General features: G+C 45.0%; 1 protein-coding gene across 1 annotated transcript; it reads left to right on the top strand.

Annotated features, from left to right (window-relative positions):
• The first annotated feature begins 356 nt into the window (after positions 1–356).
• Positions 357–23,505, top strand: RBP2 (retinol binding protein 2). The gene is made up of 4 exons (XM_059387989.1): positions 357–512; positions 13,431–13,609; positions 21,576–21,677; positions 23,235–23,505. Exons 1-4 carry the CDS (start codon positions 440–442, stop codon positions 23,283–23,285), a joined length of 405 nt encoding a protein of 134 aa, XP_059243972.1. The 5' UTR covers positions 357–439; the 3' UTR covers positions 23,286–23,505.
• The last annotated feature ends 4,405 nt before the right edge of the window (positions 23,506–27,910 follow it).

The following is a 27,910-nucleotide window of genomic DNA, read 5'->3' as shown; positions in this document are numbered from 1 at the left end:
ACTTCCCTTATGCCTCCCATCTAGTCTCCTTCAGATCTGGCTTGCTTTTAGTAGATTGGGCTCTGCCCAGTATTGAGTGGGCACAGGGTATTTGTTTTCCTTAAGGACAAGAAAGAATGTTCAGCGTGGGGCCAGGGGTTCTGTGGGAACCCAGCCAGCCAAAAAGGAGCTGCTCTGGAGCCCTGCATGTGGAAGAGGTCACTGGGACACCCATGCTGGCCACGTTGGACTTTCTGAATGTGGGTTGCTCATAGTCCTGTTGAACTTTGCCAAGGAAAGGAAAGCTTTTTTGGGCTGTGCTTATAACCTTTGATCCTGTTATCTCAAAGCCATAAACCTGGTCTACTACACTATAAAAGTAGCTCATATCAACAGGTTCTCCCTGCAGTCTGCTCCTTGACATTCAGCACTCACTCACACTGAACCAGAGGCTATCACCATGACAAGGGACCAGAATGGAACCTGGGAGATGGAGAGTAATGACAATTTTGAAGGATACATGAAGGCCCTAGGTAAGGGAGAGACCAGTGGTGGGGGAGGAGGGGAACTTTGGGAGAACTATGGTCCAGCCATCTGGACAGTGCCACCATGGAGATCAACAGATCTATGTGCAAACCTCACTCTTTATTTGCTAGCTATATAGTAATAGGTAAGTCATACAAATTCTCTGAATTTACATCTGTAAGTGGGGAATAATAGAAATGAGATGATGTCTGAAATGTCCATAGCATAATACCTGGCACAGAGAAAAGACATGTGAATAGAGGGTACACACACACACACACACACACACACACACACACACACGGAGTAATACCAAACTTGACAGGATAACACAGTAGCTCTTTTGCTTTTGACCACCGTCTCTTAGATCACCAGTTGGACCAGGTATTATCCATGAATGGCCCCTGCATTGCTCTTGCATCAGGCTTGTGGTGGGGAAGCAGACAAGGAGTGTCTAAAAAAATTTCTCAGCCAGAGAATATCAGACCCACAGAAGGCTAGGAGTGGCTTTTGTCAACAGATCAAACAACTCACTGCTTTACCTAACTTTTGAACTGGACTCCAGGCTTGATCAGTATGTGTACTGAGTCGACTCTTGCAGGATCTATCATGGGGCTAACAGAAATCACATGAAAACTGTGGGAGGAGCTGATGTGTGTAGCAGATGCCATGGGCCAGGCACTGGGCAAGGAGCTTTGGCTTCTTGTGCTTATTTCATCTTGCAACAACCTCTTCATCATTTTTCCACCTTTAGAGCTCTCCACATACGGAGCTCCTGGTTGGAACCTCCCCACTGCTGGGGCTGCCTGTGGAGTGAGAGCCTTAATAATTTGGATAAGATGATGAGAAGTCTCATCAAGAATAGGAATTGTGGAATTTCCTGTGCAATTAACTTCTAGCTTGATGAACATTTCTATCGTGAATGAGGAGAATGTTCAGTGAATGAGGAGAGCTGGGACATATTACACAAATTATAGAGACTGGAACTTTCTTCATGTACTCTAGGCATGTTTCCAACACAGAATTGCTTTCTTTCTTTTTCCTGCTGGCTATCTGAATTTTACCACAAATCCTTGGGGGATGAGAGGGAAGGCACAAATCCTCTTACCAGAGCCCCAGTTCTGCTGTGCTGAGTTTAGTACCCTGAGTGGACAATAGAATGGAAAACTGATTCTATAAATGGGCAGATGGTCTGGACCTTAGCTCAGAAGTATAATTCTGAGCAAGATCATGCAGGTAAGGAAACCAAATCAGAGGGGCCAGCCCAGTTAAGGCTTGCTCTCTAACCTTGATCAACTTTTTAACCTTCCAGAACCAGTTTCTTCATCTGCCAGATAGTAATTTTCTGGCCTGGTTTTCCTCACAGCTTGCTTGCTGTGTCCAAAGAGAGAGGAGGCAGAAGCTGAATGGTCTTTTAGGACCCAGCCTCAGAAATCATATAGCATTCTGTATTCTATTGGGTTGAAGGAGTCATGAGCCCACTGACATTCGAGGGAATGATACAGAGACCCCCATCTTTCAGTAAGAAGAATGTCAAAGTCACATGGTATGAAAAGCAGGTAGGATGAGAACTATTGCTGCAGCCATTTAAGTAAATGCAATCTGTCCCTCATGGGACAGTGGGTGATTCCATCCCTTGGGTCCATAATAGTAGAGCAACAGGAAGCAGATGTATGTGTGATGTGGTGGAGGGAGCTACTGTATGCAGGTCATTCAAGGCTTCCTAAGTGCTGGGTGGGGTTTGGAAATGGAATCAGGTATGACTGTGCAGGCATGTGTGAAGGCCAGGCCGGTAAGAACATGGTGTTGGGCAGAGAGAATAGAACAAGTTGTATTGCCAGAGGTGAAGTGCAAGGAGGAGATAAAAGAGCATCAGAAATGTGACAGATCAGATCTTGAAGGTGGCATGCCACCACGTATGGACTTCATCCTACAAGGAGAGGAAGTGTCTGCAGAGGAGAGAGAAGTCACCAATGCTCACTCTGACAGCCAGGGGTGAATAGATCTGCAGGGACTCTCAGAGTAGTAAAGAGGGTGTTGTGATGGCCCTGGGAAGACGGTGAGAACAGTGCCAAAAAGGTGGGCAAGGTAAAGTCTGGAGTGGGAAATAGACTAGATTTGGTGACTGGGCAGGGACCAGGCAGGGAAGGAGCCTAGAATATGAAACACCATCATGTAACTTTAATCAGTGAAGATGTGGACATATAATGGAATGTGTGTGTCTTAAAAATGCTCAGTTAATGTTCAGTTTAGACATCTAGGAATTCTTTGGTTCACAAATTGTAACCATTAGGAAAAATCCAATTCTTCTTTTGGAAAAGAAGGTGAGGGGAGCCATCTTCTATGAAGAACATCTTTTCATTTAAATAAACATACACAGATTTAAAAGAGCAGAGGCTACTGCAAAAAGTCCTAGTGGGTCTCTGGAAAATTCTACCAGAAAGGATGCAGGCTTAGAGGCTGAAGTCAGGCAGCTCTCCCTCTGAATGATTTCTGCCAGGAAAGGTTTCCTGAATACCCACAATATTCCAAATCCTGTCCTGATTGTTTAGGAGCCACGGTCCAGCTTCCGAGGGGAGCACATGCCATGATAGGCATTATCAAGCCATGGTAAGCATCTTATCAGAAATGTATATACATTATTTTACTTAATTTATTCAGATTCAACAAATGCATTGAGCACCTGTGACATGCCAAGAACTGTTCTAGGCACTGGCAACATTGTGGTCAATGACGTGACAAGTTTCTTGTCTCCTAAAGTACATATGCTAGCAGCAGTGAGAAAAAGTGTATAGTTTAAGATAGTGGCAAGAGCTTTGAAGAAAGTAAAAAGGACTTCTTGAGTGAAGAGCTTTGGGTGGTCAGAGGAGGCTGTCTGAGGAGGTGACAAGTGAGCTAAGGCTTGAATGTTGGGAAGTTGTGTCACAGGTACAGGAGTCAGCAAATGCAAAACTTCTGGGTGTGTTCAAGAAACACAAAGGCTGGTGTGTTGGGAAGTGGTAAACAGGGGGAAGGTGAGCCCTTGTGATGGAAGACAATCTATCTTATTTATATTCTTTAAGGATCATTATGGCTATAATGTAGAGAATGAATCATTGGAAGGCAAGACTAGAAGCAGGGAGGCCCATCCTAGGAGGCAGCTGTGTTGTTCAGGCAAGAAGTGATGGTGGCTTGGGCTACTAGTGCCCAGGGGCCTGGAGAAGAGAGGACAGGTTAAACATATACTTTGGAGATAAAGCCAACAGGATTTGCGGAAAAATATGAAACCAGAGGGTATGGAAGAAATGAAGATGGCCCAGGCTTAGGGTTGAGCAACTGGGAAGATGGTGATCCCATAGGCTGAAATAGAGAAGACATGGGTAGGAGTGAGTTTGGAGAGCGGTGCTGAGTGGGGCAAAATTCACGAAGACTTCTGTTTCGCATATTTGGATTTCAGATGCCTGTTACAAATTCAGGTAAATTATTAAAATTGGCATGTTGATACAAATCTATAGCTCAGATGATAGGGATTAAGATGGAAGAAATGTTTTCCATTTCACAAGATGAGGAATCTGAGCCCAGAGAAGTAAAAGGACCTTCCCAGGGTCACCTGTGGCTGGACAATGATGTTACTCAGCCAGGAAACCAGTCTGCCTGCTTCTACCACCCCAGTTCTTTCCACAGCACTGTTCTAGGTGCAGGTACTAAGCATGGGGTAGGGGAGAAGGAACTTCATTCTGAGCAAGGTTTGTTGGGATGGTAGATAGCACCCTTAGAAACTCAAAGTTTCTCAAACTCAAAGGGTCACTCAAGGTCCCAGGGTGGAAATTAATTACCAAATGAGGGAGAGGGAGAGAGAGAGAAAGAAAAAATGTCCAATGACCGAAGAAGTTAGTTTCACAAAATTTGGATTTCTGCTAGTGCTTAGAGTTCAAAGAAGTTATATACATTGCCATAGTCTTTACTTGAACTACATGGTATCTGATTGGACTTTTATTAATTTTTTTAAAAAGATTTTATTTATTTATTTGTCAGAGACAGAGAAAGAGAGCACAAGCAAGGGGAGTGGCAGGCAGAGGGAGAAGCAGGATCCCTGCTGAGCAGGGAGCCTGATGGGGACTTAATCCCAGGATCCTAGGATCATGAGCTGAGCCAAAGGCAGACGCTTAATGGACTGAGCCACCCAGGATTCCCTGATTGTACTTTTAAACTTTTGAAAGTCCTGGGAATGCCGCAGTAGAAAAGCCCCCAGTGAAGATCAGTTCAGCCCTTTCCTAGGCTTTTCTGAAAGAGAGAGAGAGAGAGCCCCTTCTCTCCTCCCTTGTATTGGCCGCATCTCCCCCTGCCTTCAATAGTGAGTACTAGAGTATGAGTGGGGTGGGGGTGGAATAATGCAGAGGGAGCAGTGAGGCACCCCAGGGTCTCCAGGCTGCCTCCATTGTCTAGGAAAGGCTTTAAACATATTTGGAGATGCCCATGAGAGACTGGAGGAGGCAGGCAGGGGCCAGTCCAATTTCTCTCTAAATGTGTTATCTAGAGGAAAAGACATGGAAAAAATTGCTCTTGCACTCTGCTTCTCACAGTTGCCTAAGAGTGCTGATGATATGAGAATTAAGGAGTCCAGGTTTGAAGCCCATCAAAGCCACGGCTGAAACGGCTGAAATGGGTCTCAGATTTCACATGATGAATATGTGTGCGTCTCTCTCTTTAATTTACAAAGAGTGCCTGCCCTTTTAGCCTGCCACTTTAGCTTTTTTCACAAGCATATTACAAAGCATTGTAATGGTAAGTAGTATACTCATATTTCAACTTTATGACTTACATTGTTCAAAATGCAGTTATGGAAAGTATGCTTTAATAAAGTCACTTCGGTGTTGTTGTTTTCTTCTGCAGTAGCTACACGCCACATATATTATTCAGAAATAGCTTGCCTTTGGACCTTTTCCTCTGAGATAGAAATTCATTTCACCTGGCTAAGATACCTTTAATCCAGAAAAGCAGATAAAACATACTCGATAACCCTGGTGTTAAAATACCATATCAGGAAAATAATTTTCTCTACAAAGTACAAAGAGGAAGTGTTTTTGTAATCTGTGTGTGTGTGTGTGTGTGTATTCTACTGCTGCAGTTAAACCTTTCCTTTTGATTAGAAATATCACGAATCCACCAACAGAACACTTGGCTCCCTTCCCTGGGGTGGAGCAGGGGTGACATGATTAACTAGCCTGTGCAAATGCTAAAGGGTGGCCAAGATGCTGAGCCATTTTTCAATCCAGAGAAGCAGCAATACTTGATTCCATTTGCATAAAGCCTCTAATAAGATTCCCCCGGCACTGGTCAGAAAGATTGACAGGGGCTGGTGTGACCAAGATAAACCAGTACTCTCAGCAATAGGTATTTTTAGCTGTGATCTACCTTTCTAGGCAACCAGGAACAAGCGATAATTTTTGTTAGGGGAGCCTTAGTTGTGAGTGATAACAGAATTTATTTGTGGGCAATCAGTCAGGAACTCTGTCCCATGGGTAACTCTGAACCCACCACTTAAATTCTCTGAGCCTTGACTTCCACAACCTCTTTGAGGAGCACTGCCATCCTAAATTTTTCTGTAATCCCCAGTTCTCCCTTAGTTGTTTTGCCTGGAGCACTCCTCTTTGTTTCACCTGGTTAATACTGGCCTGTGGTTTTCTTTCTCATCTCCTAACTACTGTTTTGGCATCATGGTTTAAAACAGCATGGACCTCATGAGTGGGAGATAAAGTTGTTTCTACCCACTAGCCAAATTGCAGCGAGGAAGCTGATCCATGCAGAGAAATGTTTGGCCAGGCTGGATAAAATGCCAGGGCTCCGCTAGTGAGGAAGTAGATCAGCCACCATCCTGACTGTTCCTTCGGAGTCCAGAACCCTTACAGATGCATAAATATGAACCAAATATTTTACTCTGGACTGAAAGCCAATCTGGCCGCTGTTTCACCTAAACAGAAAAGGCCAAGGGGTGGTGGCCAATGTGCTCAGGATACCCACAAGCTCATTGGTACTTTGTAAAGCATTATACCATCATTTTAACTGAATCCTTCAATAAATAACATTGTGAAATGAGCATTCTGTCCTCATTTTTAAAAAAAGATTTTATTTATTTGAGACAGAGAGACACACATAGCTGGGAAATCTGGGGCAGAATTTATACCTGGACCTAACCCTCCCTCTTCTATACCAATGGTTCTTAACTTTAGCATGTACAGAATCACTTGAAAGTCCTGTTAAAACAAGCAGCGCCCAACTCCCAGGTCTAGGGTAAACCCCAGAATTTACACTTTTTTTGTTTTCTTTTCATTGTTTTATTTTACTTGCCCTCCTAATGCCCATCGCCCAGTTACCCCAGCCCTCTTCCCCTCCACCCACTTCCCTTCCAGCAACCCTCAGTTTGTTTCCTATGACTAAGAGTCTCTTATGGTTTGTCCCCCTCTCTGATTTCATCTTATTTTATCTTTCCCATATTTATTTTTTAGGGTAGCTCTATTTTTAACTTTCTTTTATGTTCAATTAGCCAACATATAGTACATCATTAGTTTTTGATGTAGTGTTCAACAATTCCTTAGTTGTGTATAACATTCAGTGCTCATCACCACACATGTCCTCCTTACACTCATCACCGAGTTATTCCAACTCCCCAACTCCCTCCCTTCTGTAACCCTCAGTTTGTTTCCCAGAGTCCAGAGTCTTTCATGGTTTGTTTCCCTCTCTCATTTCTTCTCGTTCAGGTTTCCCTCCCTTCCCCTGTGGTCCTCTGCATTATTCCTTATATTCCACATGTGAGTGAAAACATCTGATAACTGTCTTTCTCTGCTTGACTTATTTCAGTTAGCATAATCCTCTCCAGTTCCATCCATGTCGATGCAAATGGCAGGTAGTCATCCTTTCTGATGGCTGAGTAATATTCCCATAGTGTAATATATTGTATGTATGAACCACATCTTTATTCATTTCCCAACCTATGTTTGTAAGTCACTTCTTAACTTTTATTTTCTTTTTCACATATATGTTTTATAGATTTATTTCCCATACTAGCCCATTTTTCACTCTATTCATTTTTCTCGTGATATATATAAGTTCTGATTTCTTTGCAATTTTGAGATATAATGTCTTCTAACACAGAGACCAAAAATCAAGCAGGAACAGGCAGATCACCTAGCTTTGTCCACTCTGATAGATTATAATCTGTCCCTACCCCTCCCTCTTATTTTTCTCTTTTCTTTTTTCTTTCTTTTTTATTCTTTTGGATCATCTTGGCTTTGATGGCATATCTGTCGTAGCTTTTGACCACTTCAGATTTTTTTGTAGGTACATTTTGCTTGGGCCGTGATTGATATTTTGGACTCTGTACATTCCCTCAACCATTCCTCAACATAATGACTAGAAGGAACTCCCAACAAAGGAAAGAACCAGAGACAATGTCCTCTGCGGCAGAACTAATGGACATGGATATAAGCAAGATGTGAGAGAGAGACTTCAGGGTAGTAATTATGAAGTCAATAGGTAGGCCTGAAAAAAGCATTAGCAACAATATAGAATATCTAAGGGCAGAAACGAGATCTAATCAAGCTGAACTTAAAAATGCTATGGATGAGATGCAGTCTAAACTAGATGCTCTAACACCTAGACTAAATGAGGCGAAGAACAAATTAGAGATCTAGAAGATAAGCTGATGGAAAGAAAGGAAGCTGAGGAGGATAGGGATAGGCAGCTAGAAGCCCATGAGAACAGACTTAGAGAGATCAATGGCACCATGAAATATTCCAATGTTAGAATTATTGGAATTCCTGAGGGGGTGGAGAAAGAGAGAGAGAGAGAAAGAGAGAGAGAAGACTAGAAGGTATATTTGAACAAATCATAGCTAAGAACTTCCCTAATCTGGGAAAGGAAATAGCATTTGTGTCCAAGAGGCAGGGAGGACCCCTCCTAAAATTAATAAAAATAGACCAATACCCTGACATATACTAATGAAACTTGCAAATCTTAGAGCCAAGGAAGCTACCCTGAGAGCAGCTGGGATAAGAGATTTCTTACTTATGGAGGGAGGAATATCAGAATAACATCACAGCTATCCACAGAGACCTGGCAAGCCAAAAAGGGCTGGCAAGACATTCAGAGTACTAAATGAGAAGAAAAGGCAGCCAAGAATACAGAATTTACATTTCTAAGAGGTTCCCAGGTGCTGTGATGCTGCCGGCCCAAAGACCTCACTGTGAGAACCACTGTCCTAAACTATGGTGATTATTAAACAATCTGGGTGTGTTTCTTGAGCACCTACTCTGTGCCCAACCCTGGGGACAAAGAGCAAGAAGACAGCGTTGTTCTATCCTCATAGAGGTAAGATTTTTGAGGGAAGAAAAATCACCCCCATGGGGAAAAAAAAAAAAAAAAACCAGAGGGGACTATCAGGCTGTTTCTCCTGGGGGGTAAAGCTGTGTGGTCCGAAGACCAGGTGAGAAAGGAGGCAGGGAAAGAGTAGAAGCGGCCAAGAGCAGGACTGGGACTGGGTCTTATGAGATTTGCAGAGCTAGGAGGAGAGCTTCAGGGACTTAGGGGGCAAACACACAGGGCATACCTGGGAAAATGCAAAGGATATGGAGCACAGCACCCTGTGAGATCAAAGAGCTTCATAATGATGATTACAATGATGGCAGCAGCTACCATTTATGGGGCCATTACCACAAGCCACCAGACACTGGGCAGAACTCTTCACAAACACCATCAAATTTAATCCTCAAAGCAACCTGATGTAGTTCATAATAGCTCCACTTATGACCACTGCTTTCTCCTGTTTGTAGATCTGGACTCAAGGGTCCAACCCTTGAGTGACACAGGTGTCACCTGACTCACTAGACTGTGTTTCTGGGGCAGAAGGAGAGAAACAGGAGTTGGACTGTGACATGCTAGCCCTCTGCCTGTCACAAGCATGTGTTTATACTGACAAAATATGGAAAACTTTTAGCAATCTTAAAGAAAGATTAATTTCTAAGACAGAAATACTTGACCACTTAGTCCTGTTTAGTCTTTTCCCTTCCAAACAGGCCAGAAGTTGCACTGAATGGAGAAAATCAAACAGGATATAGTTCCATAATTGCGGGGCCCAGGTGACTGAGAGAAAGCCAGAGGGTTTTGTCAGCCCTTTCTGTACCATGTTCTATGGAACACCAAACCAGCTGGGTGGGATGTTCCACCACAGGGTGGGCCTACAGCCACATAAGACTGGGAAAGTCCATATCCTGCATCCCCACTTTAGGGGTTGCAAAACATCTTTCTTAGATTGAAGTTCCTCAAACCAGCTTCTCTTAGTTTTACCTCCTCACTTTCCAAACAGTTGATCATGAGCCACATTTTTTTGGACCACCTGATGACCTATGAAGCTGAGGACCATGGCAAATGCAGTGGGGTACCTATGGATGGTAGCCTAGAATGTTCAAATCACAAAGGGCATCAGAGAGAGCTTTTATCTAATTCCATGTCCTGTGGCCTCATTGCAGGCTCTGTGTCTTGCATGTCCCCAGGTACAATTCCTTAAGCCACAAAGCAGAAGCTAAATGAGTTATCAGAAAAAGACCAGGAGTTAGAGTGTGACTGATTCAGCTCAGATTTCATAGGGAACCCTAAACCCAGAAAACAACAGCATTTGGTGAAGATGGTACATTAGAGTGTAGGGAAACATATACTTCCCCAAAGAGGGAGGTGTCCTCCAGCTGGATCTAGAAATCCCTGCAGCTCCAGGGAAATTGTAAAGAAGTGTCACTCAGGAGTTACTGGTATTTGAGCAGCCAAAGAAAGTGCACAGACTTGGGTGGTCTGACCTTCTGACAAGATGGGCCAGCCCAGAGCTTGTGGAGCACTATGCTGGCCCTGGAAATTAATCATTCTGAGTTCAAATTCCACCTTTATCGCTTCCTCGCTATACAACCCAGGAATAGTGCCACAGCTTCTCTGAGCCAGTTTCCTCATTGCTAAAATGGAGATAATATAATGCTTACCTAATGGGTTTGTTGGGTGAACTTTCTCAAGGGTGGTTCCACCCTGGGGGCATCATTGCTCTTTGGTTCCAAAGTGTCTTAATTACCACTCCAAATATTACCGAGGCTCCACACAGAGTAACCTCCAGGTCATCTGACCTAAAATTCAGTTCCAATGTTACCCATAAGATTAATTCTCTTTTTGACTTTCCTGGACTGCACCTTGACTCCCAAACTAAAAACTCATGTTTTCTCCTCCCAACCTGATCTCTCCACACATATCCACCCAATTATCAAACCTTGTGATTGCTTTTTCAGCTATGCATGCTTAGACAAGTCACTTAACCTCTCTGGGCCTCCATGTCATCACCTATGGCTTGAGGAGTAGGTGCTTAAGTCATGGCTTTCAAATTTCTTAAACCATAGAAATCTCTCCAAACAGCCCCTTATGAAGAAATCCAAGATCTAAAACCACGCAGAGATTCTAGGTCTGGGGTAAGACCCAGAAATCTGTAGTTTTTATATCTTCCCACAGGATCCTGATGGGACCCATTGGTGAATTCTTAGGCATGACAGGTTCTCAACCAATAGTCAGGAATGATATTTCAGCAAGACACTAGCATTCATGCACTAGCTCATGACAACTTGAATTTGTTTTTCTTTTCAACTTAGGAAATGGGTATGTAATTCTTTTACCTTCTGGGCTGCCTGATGTTGAAATTATTCCCATTATGATAAAGCCTGACTATACAATTTCAGGTCCAAACGCCAATCCAGAGCACTTCCCTATGCAGATATGATACTACTGTGGGTTCCCAGCTGTGGCCAAACTGCTGGTCCAGACTGACGTCCAAACAGCCAACTTCAGTCTCTTCTTGGTCCTTTAGGAGGAGAAGAGTGATAGTAACTAAAGAGACCCAGAAGATGAGTCAGAAAGTAATGAGAAGAGAAGATGAGGGAAGTGATGCTTGGCTACAATGGAAGGGCAGCAGAAAGGGTGGGGGTAGGCCAGTAGAGGTGTCAATTCTCCATATTGCCAGGAGCTTCCTAAACTGCTGATGGTAACCACTGGTCTTCCTCATGGGCACAATAGTATCTATCCCCTGACAGAAAGCACACAGTGCGAAGTTTTATTACCCCTACCATAGAGATGGGGCTGAGATTCTCAGAGAAAGAACACTCAATTAGTCTGAATTGTTCTTACTCTTGAGGTCATTATTATCTTTGGGTTATGATAGAACCAGTGTCAGTATTTTTAAAAACTTCCAAGTGGAATTTCTGGAAAAAAAAAAAAAGTTAAAGATTTAGATTGGCATCCAAAAATATCTGGAGAATTCACAGACATAAAGGGGATCCATTATGATTTTAGCTAGATACTAAGAGCTTAATGATGTTTGTGGCAAGTTCCAGAATTATCCTCTGTTTTAAAAACCTATTCCACAGAACAGTGACTTTTTGGCTTGGGTGACATTTTATACACAACCAGAAGTTAGCGAGAAATTTGGCTCCATACCTAGCTTCATACTATAAAATTCAAAGCTTAGTAAATGAAGCACCCACTGAAAAGCACACTCCCTTTTGCATACTAATAGTCTCTGAGAAATGAGTACATTTTCCTTTAAAATACTTCCTAATACTAAATACTAAAATACTTCCTAATACTTCCTCCTGATTTTTAAAATGAAGATACAGTTAAAGATAAAAAATAGTTAAAGGGCTCTCTAGTGAGCTTAATCTTCAAACATCCATTGCCATTAGTCTCAATCAAAAATATATGTGAAAACAAATACTACTGATGTATCAATTTTCAATCTGTCATAGCAATACTGCTCAAAGTGTGATCAATGACCAATAATATGAACATCACCTTGGAGTTTATTAGAAATGCAAACTCATGTCTTGCTCTAAGACCTACAGAGTTAGAATGTATGGACCAAGGCCCAGGGATCTCTTTGCATGAATTCTCTTGGAAATTCTGATGCATGCTAAACTTTAAAAAAGAACTGCCTTATTGTTGGTCAACATTTTGCAACATATGTGTGTATCAAATCATTACATCATACCACTTAAAGTGATGCAATGTTATTTGTTACTTGTATATTAGTTAAGCTGTGGATTAAAAAAAATCTTCTATAGAATTTGGTGGGAAAAAATCAAGACAAAGTAAAGATCTAAATGGAGTAAATGTGGCAAAATCTGATAATGGTCGAACTGGGTAAAGGTTGTGTGGAGTTCCTTGTACTCTCCTTTCTGCTTTGGTTTGTTTTAAATTTTTCCCAATAATATAAATATGAACAATCATTCATATTTTCCTTAAAAGCAACAAAGAAATCTCTCCACAAGTATTTATTAAGTGTGTGGAATATGCTTAAAGTTGTCCTGGGGGCCCATGACTGAGGCAGAACAACCCAGCTAAGTATACCCCCAATCTGCTTTAAAAATTGAGGTGCGCATGTGTCCTTAGAGGTCATGGATATTAACAAAAGGCCCCTTTTACCCGTGATCTAGATGGTTATTTTAAAGTGGTCTTTTTTCTTTTAAACCATGAAATCTTTTATTCAGCATACTCTTAGGAGGAAATCCAATATGTCAAATAGAATGGAACTTCTCTGGGGGAGGGGTTTGTGTGTGTGAGTGTGTGCGTGTGTGTGCATGTGTGTTTGAATGCACACACCTACTGAGAGTTGCAGCTCAGGGCGAGCCCTGCCTGCTGCCTCCCCCTCCCATCAGGATTCCCGAGGAGGCACTGAGAGACCCGACATTTCCAGACAATTGACTGAGTTGCGCAAACTGGCTTTGTGTAATACAACTCTTGTTTCCCATTTGAGCAAAGAAACGTGGGCTGCCCATGGTCTGTGTCTCTGGTCCTGAATGTTTGGCCTTGTTAAAGAAATGAATGAGTCTGGCTGAGCACATCATAACCTCCACAACTCCCTTTGCCAACAGATATTGATTTTGCCACCCGCAAGATCGCAGTACGTCTGACTCAGACAAAGATCATTGAACAAGACGGCGATAACTTCAAGACAAAAACCAACAGCACATTCCGCAACTATGAGCTGAATTTCACTGTTGGAGTGGAGTTTGAGGAGTGCACGAAGGGCCTGGACAACCGGACTGTTAAGGTGAGGACCTAGCCTGGCCATTTCAACTCATGTACTCTGTCCAGAAGCCGGCCATCTGGCTTCACAATGAAAATATGACAGAAACAACCAGAGAGGGATCAGGAGAGGGGACCAGAGTGACTTGATACTGGCAATAAATAAGCATTGGAAGCTCAGCAGGAAGAAACAAGCCAGTTTCTACACTAAGCTTATAAATGAAGGTGAGACAGAAGACTGCCAACCTTTCCAGGACCTGGGGTAGGAAGCCAGTTCCTATGCCAACATGGGCTTGGTGGGCAAGGCCAATATCACAGGGAGTGACAGTGATTTCGAGAGCTGGGTAGCACAGCTCTTCATCCCAGGGGCAGCCCCACTCAGCACCAGCCAGGCCTTGCCTTGGAGCACAGGGCCCTCATGTTAATAGGTTGCTTTTTTCTTCTCAAGAGATGTTGAGAACTCACACTTTTTATATGAAATACCTCAATTTTGGTTGGTCCCAACTAATTTAACTTGTCTGTTTGTTTGTTTTTTTTAAAGAAAAATGCAATGCTAATCAGAAAAAGTCAGTGAAGAGGTCAAGGTTTTCCCAGTGCTAGTCACTTAGCGAAATCTCTAGCACACTGATGGCTTCTGTTCCAGCACCACCTTAACTCACATCATAATTGAGTAAATTCTCCATTCATCAAAAGCCCAGATTTCCAGCCACTTGAACTGCTCGGCTATTATAGGGAGGACCCTGAAAGTAAGCAGACAACTCTGAGTACACATGTGGGGGGTTATCTCAAGGCCCAGGAACTGGACTCTGCAGGAGAAGCAGACCCTCGCCCAGAGGAGCTGTTTGTAAATAAGGCAGAATGACAGCAGCAGGAAGAAGTGGGGTTGGGGTTAGGGGGCAGGGGAGGCAGGGTAACAGCAGGTTCCCCTCGCCTTTTGTGTCACCACGTAGTATCATAATCCAGTGCCCACACTCACACTCATGTACCTATCTTTGGTTATCTAAATCCGATTATCCCTTGGTCAGTCCCCACAAACAGGAATGCCAAGAAAAGCAATCTCAGTCATATTTAAGGATTCCCGCATCCTAATCTTTTTTTTTTTTAAGACTTTATTTATTTATTTGAGAGTGTGTGTGAAAGAAAGAGAGAGAGAGAGAACACCAGCAAGAATGGGGGAGGGTCAGAGGGCGAGAGGGAAGCAGATTCCCTGCTGAGCAGGAGCCCAACACGGGGCTGAATCCCAGAACCCCCAGACCACGACCCGAGCCAAACGCAGGTGCTTAACTGACTGAGCCACCCAGGTGCTGCCCACCCCAATTTCAGTCTTAGCATCATGTAAGAATCTGGTGGATTACGCAGTCCAGGGAACTTGGGAAGACTTCTGGTTTGTCATTTAACATGGTTGCCACTGACTGCTCACTGTCCAGGCCCATGCAGTTTATACAACTGTGTATAAACATATACAAAGTCCATGGGTAGCTTGCATACTTACAGTACCTGCTCTCTCCATGCCAGTGCAGCCACCAGGACCTCTGTCCTGGCTCCCAAAATGAGGGAGGACGGTGCTGCATATCCTATCTGCAGGTATCTGTGTCCTTAGCCGAGCAGTGGGCCAGCCCCTCAGAGTGCCATAAGGAAACAGAATCCTCCACCTTTCCCATTCCTTTTCACCATGAGCCCCACTCACTCCAGATTCCCACTCTTCTCTGGTGCTTTCAGGAGCTAATCCAAAGTCAGAGGTCTCAAATCTCCCTCAAAGCAAGGGAGCTCTGGCTGCTCTTCTGCAGTGGGGAGAAAAGCTGTCATCATTCTCTGGTGATCACTGTAAAGCCAAGAGAGCAGGACACATTTTATTTCTCCATCAAGTTGTCCTGCAGCACCGATAATCCCAGCCATCACATCAAGGTTGAATTATATTTAGTGCTCCTTGCTAAGAAAAGTGGGAAATGAAAAGCACTTTAGAAATGCTTCCATCAGAGCAATCTTGGCATAAAAGCTGAAGCTTCCAGGCTCTGGAACAGCCCCTTGTAGAATCCCCTCCCTGAAGGGTTGATGGATCGACAAGTCTTCTCTGAACTGTGTGGCTGGAAGGCCAGTCCCTCAGACACCAGAATGAATGGGAAATCTGTCTCTGGATTTTTGCATCACTCTGCTGTTCTAACCTCATCTGTTCACAATGATTCATTTTCCTTCACCTTTCCATTCTGGATGTGGGCTGTGGAAAAGCAGGCCTGTTCTCTCTGACTTCTTTCATCACCTTTGATAGCAGAGAACTCTCTCTTCCTAAAATAAGTTACATCCTTTCAGTCCTGACCATTAGAGGATTCTACCTCTCAACACCTACTCTCATGTCTCTTTGCCTTCTGTTCCATACCCCCGCCCCCGCTGGAGCCCTGTCCTCTCCCCAGAGTCAGTTCGGAGTCCTGCAGAGAGAAAGAGAATCTCACTTCGCACTTCTTATCTCTGCCTGACCCACAACAAAAAGTTGGGGCTTATACACACATGCACACACACACATGCACACACACACACACACACACACACACACACACACACAGGAGACTGGTGGGGCCCGAGAAGCCCCCAGGACAGAATTTGCCCGTCTCCAGCAAAAGGGTGTTGCCATGAGAATCACAACCAAAGCAAATGTCCTCAGGACTCCCTACTTGTTGTAATCTGACTGGAACGCTCAGCTGGAAAAGGATGATAGGGAGCAGGTGAGTATCTCTCTCTGATTAATGTCTGTGGCCGCATGTGGTGGCACAGCTGAGGGCACACAAGCTGTGTGTCGTGTGCATGTGCACACACGAGCACGTGTGAGTCTTTATGTGTGTACATGCACATGCGTGTGTATGTGTGTGTGTGTGTGCGTGTGCTGCTGTAGTGCTCATGCTCTTACTCTCCAGGCTGCTACTTCTCAACGTCTCTGTCACCCTCACGATCCCCTCGGAGAACCTCTCCATTCGGCCATTTGGAGGAGACGTGTGTGGGTGTGGGGTTGGGTTGTAGCAGAGGCAGAGTAGGGCCCTAAAGTGCCCAGATCTATGCCATCCCACAGCAGGGGTGGTGACACCATGTGGGTTCAACACTTTGAAGGACCCAGGGATCCCCCCTTCCTTCTTCTGGCGGGTATGATATATTCTTCACTTACCCTGGTTTGTTTCTAAGAGGATTTAAAGCCCTTTTCAAAAAGTACACAAGCTACCCAGAATAAAATTAAAAAGAAGTAACAGATCTTCATGTGCTAGACTAGCATGCAGGCATAGAAAGGAATGGAACACTGATACACACTGCATGACCTTGGGAAATGGAGCAGTCAGACACAAAGGCCACATATTGTAGGACTTATATGACACACTCAGAGTAGGCAAATCCCTAGGGGACCCTGGGTGGCTTAGCCAGTTAAGTGTCTGCCTTTGGCTCAGGTCATGATGCCAGGTGCTGGGATCGAGATCGAGACCTGAGTTTTCCCTCTCCTCCTAGCTTCTGCTCCCCCAGCTTGTGCTCTCTCTCACTATCTCTGTTGCTATCTTTTTCTCTCTCAAATAAATAAATAAAATCTTTTAAAAATTACTAGGCAAAACCCTAGAGACAAAAAGTGGTTCCCAGGGCAGAAAGAATGGGGAGTAGACTGCTGATCGGTGCAGGGTTTCTTTGGGAGGCAATGAAAATGTTCTGGATTTAGACAGTGGTGAGTTTTACAACTCGGTGAATATACTAAAAATCACTGAATTGTACTTTAAGAAGGTAAATTTTATCGTATGTGAATTATATCTCAATTAGAAACAATAAGTAATTGGGGCAGACAATCAGGGCAGGGGAAAGCAGGCACACGATGGTAGTTAAAACAAATAATGCCACTGTGGTGTCCATGAGAGCCCAGGAGCTGCAGCCTTCTCCGGGAGGCCCCCACCTGGAATTGCTGGAAGGGATGGGTGCTGTCAAAAATCTCTCTTGTGGGGCGCCCGGGTGGCTCAGTGGGTTAAGCCGCTGCCTTCGGCTCTGGTCATGATCTCAGGGTCCTGGGATCAAGTCCCGAGTCGGACTCTCTGTTCAGCAGGGAGCCTGCTTCCTCCTCTCTCTCTCTCTGCCTGCCTCTCTGCCTACTTGTGATCTCTCTGTGTCAAATAAATAAATAAATCTTTTTAAAAAATCACTCTTGTGCAAGGACAAATGTTCTGGGAAGGTTTAAACATGTTCATGGTTTAAACATGTTCAATGTTCTTAATTTAAAGAACTATTATTTTCCTTAAAAAAAAAAAAGACTCTCAAAGGACTGATTCAAATTTACAGAAAAGTTGCATGAAAATAGCAAAGAACATCTGTATACTCTTTGCCGAGAGCTACCTACTGTCAACATTTTGCCCCATTTGCTCTATCTTTTGTACATGCTCTCTTGCTATTGTATACATATTTTTTCCTGAACAATCTGATGTGTTATCTCTAAGTAATTCAGTGTTTCCTATGAATTAGGATATTCTGTCATGTAATCACAGTGTAGTGATCCACTTCTGTAAATTTAACATTGAGACAGTACCTTATCTAATTTCCTATACAAGGCTATTTTTAACTGTTAATTTTGGACACTGAGAGAGGGAAATGGCAGTGTGGGCCCAGATTCCTTCCTTAATTCTGTTCAGTGTGTCTTCTTTATCCTCTGACTCAGAAGCAATGGTTTTTCTCACTTATCTCCATCCCCTCAATCTCAAGATCTTTCAAGTCAATTGAGCCTTTTTCAAAACCTCCTCTGACACAAGGATGAAGGACACCAACTGAAATTGAATTGTGGAATTTTAGTTCATTTAACCCTTCTCTCTTCTTACTGTCTGTTTTATGTAGGAGTAAGGCTGTAATATTGTATGTATTACCATCATTCACTAATAACCAATTTACTCAGGGTCAGAATAACTTTTAATCTTGCTGCCTAGTGAGATTTATTAAAAGAAAATATTAGGACAGGTCCTTGTGCACCAACATTTTTCTTTTTTTTTTCCTTCTACAAATTTGCCAACCCCCTACTACATGAGAGACCTGGGTCAGGAGCTATGGGTAAAGTAATGAATTAGAGCCCTTTCTGCCATAAAAGATCTCGCAGTCTCATGAAGAAGCAGACAAGTAGATGGACAGTTACCATCCAGTGTCCATATTGATGGTCATGTGTGCATTCCAGTGGGACCATAGAAATCAAGGCAAGGAGGCTGGCTGGCTGAGTCATTGTCAAGAATCATCATCAATGAAGAATACATAGGCTCATTTATTCTCCCATGTGGATTTACTTCAAGATTCCATTTCAACAAAATAACTCAGTCACAGAGTCATTCAATATTGCTCACCAAGCACCTTCTCTGCTGAGACTGGGGTTGCAGAAATAAACAACCAACATGGCCTCTTCTTTCACGGAGCTTATTGTCTAATGGGAGAAATAGATGCTAGTTCAGTCAATGTGTATTACGATGTGTAAGGCAATGTGGGCTGGGGGAGGGAGGCTTAGAAGACACAGTTTTTGCCCAAATAAGATGTCATCCCTTCTCATACTTTTGGGAGGGAACTGAGTCCCAACACCAATAATGGGCAATGACAAATGAATATTCCTTTCTCATCTATTTGGGAGGGAATTCTGGAATATTCCAAACAACATCTTCCTCCCAGAGGAGCAAGGAAAGCAACCTGTGAATTAAGCTTCCTCAAGACATTCAAAGATGTGAGGCTTCAGATGGCTCCAAAGAAGGAGGAGACCTATTTTCTTTAGAAAACGTGTAGAATTTTATTGTTAAGTAAATTTAGGAAATATTAATACATGCAGATGGTTTAAGAAAATTTAAACAGTAAAAACTGAAATTTCCTTCCCAAACTGGCCCCCTGCCTCTCAGTTCTTTCTGCAAAGAAAATCACAATTAAGGGCTCTTTTAGTTCCTTGCAAGAGAACATATGCAAACATAGGCATGCGTACATATTCCCCCTACCTTGTCTTAGGCACATGGCCATCCTCCTAGCTTTTTTAACCTCATTATACATTATGGAGACTGGTCTCCTCCATAGGTATAGAACCGCCTTCTTCTTTCAAGGGCTGCATGGCATGGTTGAACCACACAGACTTAAACCAGCCACCCACTGATGGAATTTATGAGGCTTCTAGTCCTTTGTTGTAACAAACAACACTGCAATGTGTTGAGGAGTAAAATGAGGAGGGATAAAATTGTACATAAAATATACCATATGGTCAAGGTCAAATATTATTTTAGATGGAGGTAGATTTATCAATCCGTGGGAAACAAATTTGTCCCAAAATATAGATCCAAATGTGCAAGGACAGTGTATAAAGAAGCACTGGTCAGTTCGTCACCAGCTAGGTTTACAAGATAAAAAAGAAAGCAAACATTTGATCCTTAGCATAATATTGTTCACAAAGGCATAACACAGTTTGCACATACTTGGAAGAAAACCAGCTAGCATCAGGATCATCCCCGAGAAAGGACAGGACTGACAAAAAAAACCACTGTCTGGATAGGAATGACATCATCCTTCAGGAGGCGCATGTGCGGTCCTCATCTGGGCTCAGAGGTGGGTGGCCCTGGAGAACCACCTAGGGGTAGTACAAATGGTTCAGAGGGCGGTGCTAGGAGGAATAAAAGGAGAAAAGAGAAGCCAGAGGAGTTGGGGGATATAATCTGTAAGTATGATCTGTGCACAGGAGTTTGAGCCTCTTGGGGTTCTTTAAACTTGCTGGTCAGCTCAGTCTGGCCATCCAGCATGTACTCTGCCTTCTGTTGCCTCCCCACCTGCCTGTGTTACTAGCCAGTCTGCATTCTGCCCGCAGGAAGTCCAGGATTGGGAGAAGGGCCACCCTTCTGCTTCTGGATAATGAGGATGGCCCTGGAACCATCTGTTGTGGTCCCCTGCTAGTCAGGTGGCTTCTCTGCCTATATGATTGTCCCACAATAGGCAGTCCTCACCATGTGTTTCCTGTAGGGAAAATTCCCAGACGCAGAATTTCTAGGTCAAAGAGATATAACAATGTTATATTTCAAGAGGTAATATAAAATTGCCCCGCAAAAGGATTCATACCAATTTATATACCCACCAGCCATTAATGGAGGTGCCTGCTTCTCCACACTTCCTCTAGCTCAGTGTGTTATCAGACTCTTTGATCTCTGACCGTATGATGAATTGTATCTCAAAAACAGCCTTAATTTGCATTCCTCCTATTATGAGTAAGGTTGAATATCTTTTCTTAGGTTTAAAAGCCATCTGCTGGGTTTTAGGTTGGTTTTTTTTTTTTTTCCTCTCTTGTAAGCTGTTGGCTGTGTCCTTTTTTAAATTTCCTATTAGGTTAATGATCTTTCTCTTATTAATTTATAGGAGCCCTTTATATATAAGAAAATCAGGTCTTCGATATGCGTTACAATTATTTTTCCCAGTTTGTTCTTCATCTGTTGACATTATGCTATTTTGCCCTTTGAGAAATTTTACATCATTTATAGTCAAATGTGTCGTCTTTTCCCCCATTGATTTGGAATATGATCTTCACCATATGGTAAAATGGGAGAGTAGAATTCTTTTTTTAAAAGATTTATTTACTTATTTGAGAGAGAGAGGGCATGAGCGAGGGCAGGGGCTGAGGGAGAGGAAGAGAGAGGACCTCAAGCAGATTCCCTGCTCAGCAAAAAGCCAGAAGCCGGGTTTGAGCCCATGACCCCCTGAGATCATGATCTGAGCCGAAATCAAGAACAGATGCCTAACTGACTGAGCCACCCAGGCACCCCTAGAATTCTTTAAAAGAGAACAGGAGCAGCCACAATGAGCTGGTTTGGCGGGAATGGAGGGTATATGTGGAGAGTCTGGCAGATCTCGGCTTGGCAGAGGCTGAAGGCTCCGCCCTGTGGACAAGCAGGAACCCGGCAATGGCCATAGGAACCGCAGCTGCCGGCTTAGGTTTGCTCCGTCCCCATCAGGACCATCCATCTGATTTGCCTGGGAAACTGTCATTGCAGACGCTGGTCACCTGGGAAGGTGATGTCCTTGTGTGCGTGCAGAAGGGGGAGAAGGAGAACCGTGGCTGGAGGCAGTGGGTTGAAGGGGATAAGCTGCACCTGGTAAGTCCCAGGGTCTGCCCGGGTCCCTTCCCTGGTGCTTCCACAAACTGCAGGTTCACCTAGGGAGGTGCTCTGACAAGAAAAATGGCCCTGCACTCCTCCCCTGAGCTTCAGCCACACACGTGTGGTCATATTGTCAGAAAGCCATTCCCACCTGGCTCAGGGGACTCCAGGAAGAAATCTATATGGCTGTCTCTGTGAACGACTGCAATTAAAATGAGGGTTCAAACTGCTGAGTTAGGAAGCCGAGGTCCAAGGAGAAATGCACACAACCTATGAAAGACCAGCTAAAGAGAAATGTGAGGCCCAGAATGAAGATGGCCCAAAGGAGGATGGCTCCAGGCCTCCTCACCATTATAAGAGCCGGGAAGAAGAGGAGCGGGAGCAGGATGGATAGGGGCAGGTGGGCTTGGGAACCATCTCACAGACCACAGGCATTGGCTTCTCATCAGCAGGTGTATCCACGTAATCCTGAAATATTTTAAGTTAACTTGGTATTAGAAAGAGCAGTAGGAACAATGGCTGGTCTCCTGAAATAAATTATATGTGTCTAGATAGCTACATTTTTCAGTCTTCAATCTTCAAGGCCATTTATGTGCCCAGCATCCCAACAGTGAGGAATCTTTCACTCCTTCATGCATTAAGTCACTCATTTGTTAGTCAGTCATGACTTCACCTCTGGAGTCAGGCAAGCACTTGGCCCCAGTGTCAGTATTCAGGTCACCGTTGTGCCCTTCACAACCAGACTGGCCTCACCTGAGATCTTTATTTCGGAGGCATTGTCAACTGGTGATAAATGGAAAACATTCACCATGTTTTCCATTGACGGTTTTCCCTACCTGCTCTGGTTTGGATGATGGATTTTTTTAATTGGAGTACAATCCCCAGTGGTCCCTGTGGCTAAGACAATGGATTCATTGTCAGCTGTAATGATTTTGCGGCCATCCCCACACTCCTATTTTTCTCTCCTCCCTCAAGGAGTCATGAGGTGCAGGTAAGGCCTGGGGGCTCCCTCCATCTGGATCAAAAGCTGCATCTTCTCTGCAAAGGCAGGCCCAGGGGAAGCCCTTTTGCAGCCCACACCCTGTCATCCTGTCCTTACCTGGGATGCCACCAACCAACATTCTAGTGACCAGAGGCCAGAATGCCCAGAAAGCACAGAGTGACAGCCCACCAGCCTATGTATTCCCGGACTCTTGCCTTCCAAACACTTCTCCCCACTAGATCCTTTCCTTTTTCACAGCTTCACTGCCTTTTATAAATTAGAAGATGTTGCTTTAATCACGGGAGTAGGAAAAATCCCGCCCAAGAGGGTAATTTCTTTGCATTTTTCATTTTTATAGTTGTTCAAGCTCAATTCAAGTGTCAAAATCAAATTACTGCTACCTGCAGGGCATGCCAGCTGATGGGGTCTATGAGATGCACTTTGCCCAGAACAACTAAGTGTCCTCTGTACTCCAGCTTCCCCACCCCCACCCCAACTCAGACACCAAGAGTTGCGGTGGGGCACAGGGAGGCCTGGCCTGTGAGTCACTCACCCACTTTCTGACCTTGCAGGAGCTGACCTGCGGTGACCAGGTATGCCATCAAGTGTTCAAGAAGAAGTAATGGCCACCATGGGGCCGCTGAGTCTGGGCTCCACACTCCCCACCAAGCGTTCTCTATAGGCTTTGGGAAACAGCCTTGGGGACCTTCCCACTCTTGACAGAGCCCATTAAGAAATCTGGAGGGGATTTAAATAGAATGAATGTGTAACCCTTGACAGACATATCCTTCCTTCTTTGAAACCTAGCATTAAATGAAAAAAACAAAAATCACTCCCATACTTTGAAACCCTTTATACCTATCTTCTTTTATTTCTAGAACTGTCAGTTTTATCTATAAGCAAAGTGGTGATGGCTTGGATGGTGGTTCTCTGGGAAGATTTGTTGTTATAGTTGTTGTTTATCTTTTTTGTTTATTTTTGTTTGTTTTTTGTTAATTTGTTTGTTTGGGGGATTACTTTACCTGGAAACATTGTCTGGCAAATTTAGCATCCCCTTCTCATTCTTAACGATTGCCCTTTGAAATTCATTCCTTTGGATAACACAGATATTTCTCCAGAGTTTATTTTAAGACACATATGGCTTCTAGTTCATGCTTTGTCTTCAGCAGCTTGGGAAGAGTCACTTGTAAAGGTCTCTGCAGGTCTGCAGGACCAGCTGCACTTGGTCCAGCACAGCCCTCTCCCCTTCAGCACTGGGCAGAGTGACACCCCTGCAGAGGACTCCCAAGCTCTGACAGGAAGCCTGAGTTCCAGTCTCGCTGCTCCACTTAGCTGGGTAGCCATGGGCGCATCATATGGCCCCTCTATCCTTGTTTTTCTCTTCTATAACATGGAAAAGACAAAAATAGCCTCTCTTCCACGGGGTCACTGTGAGGGTAAGCCAGTCAATGCATACGGAATGCTTGGAACTTGGCCTGACCCATGGCAGGAGCAAGGTCCCTGCTAGCTCTGGTCATTATGTAAAGTTACTCCCTCTAAAACCCAGGGGTCCAGATGGGTGGATGCTAAGTAGTGATGGGTCAGTAACTCTGAGGCCTCTGGTGCTTCCAGAACATTAGGTTTGTTACTCTGAACAGAATTGTGTTTTCCTGCTGGATACACAAATGGAATAGTGCACCTGGGAGAGCAGAGTGGTCATCAGGGACATATTTATGGTGAATCAGTCATGGGGTTCTGGGAAGGCCCTACAGGTCAAAGCCCTTTCCTTCCCCTGCCCTCTGTAGCAGGCCCTAGAATCCCACCATTAGGCGAGCATTACCTTTGAAAAGCAGGCTATTCCCAGAAAGGTAGCGTGTGGTGTTGGCCCACTCCAGTGTGACTTGAATGAACAGATCATTCATTGATCCTGAGCATCCTAAATGAAACTGAGGACAGAGAGTAAAGCTGTAATCTGGCCATGTGGACCAGGGCCAACCTTGGCCTAAGCCCTGGTGACTAGGCAGCCATGCCCTGGGCCTCTTGGCAAGCTGTTCTCCCCAACAGCCATGCTGTGTTCTGGCAGCAAGAAAGCCAAGGAAGTGCTTGGATGGAGTTTCTTGCTGACTGGGGAGGTATGGGGATGGGGGAGGGAGGAGGTGCCCCCATATGGATGCTGGGGAGGAGGGGAGCCTTCCCAGGAGCTGCAGTCTCTTGGGGGCAGGCCAGGGACCAGGTGCAGAGACTGATAAAGTGAGCTCTTTGTCCCCAGCTCCTCCGGAGCTTCTCCAGGAGCCTCAGGTTCCCCTTTTGATGCCCTCTCTTTGTCTTGCCCTAGCCCAGCACTGCCTCAGTAACTTTTGATCCTAAGTTTTCCAAATTGTATTCTATGGGATGTTACCCACCCCTTCCCCCACCTGCCCTGTGAAAAGGTTCATGGTCAAATGAACTTTGGAAATTCTGAGCACTATATCTCCTTCTTAGAAATTCAGAACAAGAATTCCTGTTTTTAAAGCTCTGAAAATTCCTGCAGCATAGAAGACAGACCTTAAACCCTGGGGCCCCCTTATGCACAGCATTGCACCCCTGCACAGTATTTTGGAAACACTGACTGTTTCTTACATGGCAGAGCACTTTTTCAATTACAGGTAACAAACAATAAACTTGAATCTCCCATTTCCAAGTACAATTTTCCCAGTATATGCTCACTACAAATGACGAGTAAGTGAATGGATTGGTCGACATGTGGTGCAAAAGACCCATGGTGGCTGTGTTCGTTCTACTGATCCTTCTTTTTCAACAAAGATGCACCTACACTCGGAAGCAGTCGCGTTTGAGGTCCTCATTTCAAAGCTGGGTGGATGTTCTGGGCCTGGGGTTGTCTTCCCACCCTGCGTGCACTGTGGGGGAGATGGGGCAAGTTGCCTGCTTCCTATTTCTGTTCCCTCGGCCTATTTCAAGACTAAGCCATGACAGGAACGCATCCCTCAGCATGCACAAGGCTGTTTAGGAACAGAGTGGAAGGGGTCGCCTTTGAAAACCCATTTTACACTGAGGCGGGGTGGGGCTGCTGGGAAAGACTCTCAGAACCTCAGAAAGCCAGCCTCCAGGGGTGTCCTGAGAGACATGAACCAGGGGAGCTGATCTTGCTGATCCTGCAGGTTAAAGAAAGCCTGCCCTGTGAAAAATTCCAGTTCACAAATGGGAAGCACCATGGAGTCACTCGAGCAAAGGCTTCAGCCTCAGCCCTTAGTTCAAATCCTGTTCTGTTCCACCCCATCTGTGCAACTGTGCACCCCCATTTCCTCTTCTGTAGGGTCAGGAATGAGGACCAGGGACCTGTGTCACAGGAAGTGCTGAGATGGAGCCAGATGTTAGCATGGCTAACAGCAGCCAGTACTCACTCTTCTCCCTAATTCCACTTATTTATACATGTGTGCATGATGAGATAATAATCTCTTCATTTAAACTCTTGCTTTCCAAGAGTTTGAACACTGACCGACATCCCTTCCACAGTCCTCAGATTTGAAGATCACAGGAGGATGGATTAAAAACAGAGATTCCCGCCCCCTCCCCCTTCAAGATTCTCTCTCTGAGGTCATGGTAGGACCCAGGAAACTGTATTGCAACAAGGTCCCCACGTGAGTCACCTGCAGGTGCTTGGCGGGCACAATGACAAACCCTGCTTCTTTCAGCTAAAGCACGATCCATTTTAAATGTGTGTTCATCCATGTACCCACACTTGCACACTCTCATGCAAAGCCCAGTCCGTCTCCGCAGGTGGGCAAAGTGCAGGCGTGCCACCTGCATGTCTCTCTGCGTGGGCCTGCACATGCTGAGCCCTGTAAGAGAAGGGTTCTGCTCTCATGGTAGGGGGCACTTTGGGCTGGAAGATGGTGGTGGGCAAAGGGGAAGGCAGGGCATAGCAGAGAAGTGACTGCCATGTGCAAAGGTGCTAGACAGAAAATGACACAGAGGGTTGGGGAAAGGTGAGAGGGCAGTGCCTGCTCATAATGGAAGGAAGGAGCCAGGGCCGGGAAGGTTGCTAGCTCAAACTAGAGTCGGAGGTGAGGGTCTTGCCGGGCTTCATCCAGAGGATCATGGAAGCTAATGCAGTCTTCCGAGCACAGAGTGATATGGCCTGGGACATGGGCCTGGAGAAATTCTCCAGCCCTTGTGGGCAGGACAGATGGAGCTGGGGAGAAGGACTCAGGTTCACCTGCTCAGAGGCTCTGGTCATAAGGAGCTCAGGAGAGAAGCAGTGAGGGCCTGGGGTCAGGAGCAGGGAGTGGCCAGGGGAGGCAGGGAAGAAGGGGAGAAGTGCTTCAATTTAGGAGCCCCTGCACTAGGCAGTGGTTGCAGGAAGCTCACAGAGGAGGGGAGGCAACAAAGGTGGAAGTTTGGGGAAGTGAGGTTAGGATGATCTTCCAGACAGCTGGTGGGAAGATGGTGCATTTGGCTTAGGTCTGTGGCATGTGAAGGGGCAGAGCAATGATTGCCAAGGCCAGCAGGCCCTCTCTCCAGTTGCCCACTGCAACCCTCCAATGGCTCCACATTATGACCGGAACCCAACAGCCTCCAGTTACTGGGGAGGGAGGAAGGCCTGGGCCAATGCTGGAGGAGCAGCCAGGCTGCCACACACACTTCTGAGGTGAGAAAGTGCTGATGCCCCCAGGGGAGAGGAGAGGGGGCGGGGTGAGGAGGGGAAAGGGAGAAAGAGAAAAGAGGGGGATGAAGGATGGGAGAAGAGGGGAGCAGGGAAAAGGAGGGAGGGGAGGGAGGGGTCTCAGCTTGGAATTAGAAGCCCCACCTGCTGTGAGCAAATGCAGAAGACAGGAGCGGAGTAAACTCTGAGGCAAGAGGCCAGCGTACACCAGCCACAGCCAGTTTCACAGGAACTGACACAGACCCCAGGGGTTCTCTCTAGTTTCGTCCTGACACACTCCCCAAAGCCCAGGAAGGTCTATTCAATACACCTAGGCAAGTCAACATAGAGCAAGTGTACTTACAGGCACGGAGAGTCCTGGGTCTTAAATCAAAGAGAGGATAACAGACCTTCTGTTAAGTAATTCCTCTTACTGTCCTGGAGCTCTTTCCAGGACTAGAATAGAGGGACCCATTTTACACATGAGGAAACTGAGGCTTGGACTGGTCGAATATTCACTGAAGACCCTACAGCTAGTCAGTAGCCCAGGCAGAATTTAAACCCAGGTAGGTCTGTCTCCAGAGGCCTAGACCTTGCAGTCAGGAGACGGTTCCTGGTAGGGACGGG

The sequence above is a fragment of the Mustela nigripes genome, chromosome 2, assembly GCF_022355385.1.
Source record: "Mustela nigripes isolate SB6536 chromosome 2, MUSNIG.SB6536, whole genome shotgun sequence".
In the NCBI taxonomy this organism is placed as follows: Eukaryota; Metazoa; Chordata; class Mammalia; order Carnivora; family Mustelidae; genus Mustela; species Mustela nigripes.
Note: the sequence above shows the minus strand (reverse complement) of the source record. Positions and strands in the feature narration are given on the sequence as shown.

Bases quoted from the DNA above. Each gene is read 5' to 3' on its own strand.
- RBP2 (XM_059387989.1), top strand. From the start codon at position 440: ATGACAAGGGACCAGAATGGAACCTGGGAGATGGAGAGTAATGACAAT. The intron at 513-13,430 runs GTAAGGGAGAGA...CTTTGCCAACAG, and splicing joins AGGATACATGAAGGCCCTAG to ATATTGATTTTGCCACCCGC. The intron at 13,610-21,575 runs GTGAGGACCTAG...CTGTCATTGCAG, and splicing joins TGGACAACCGGACTGTTAAG to ACGCTGGTCACCTGGGAAGG.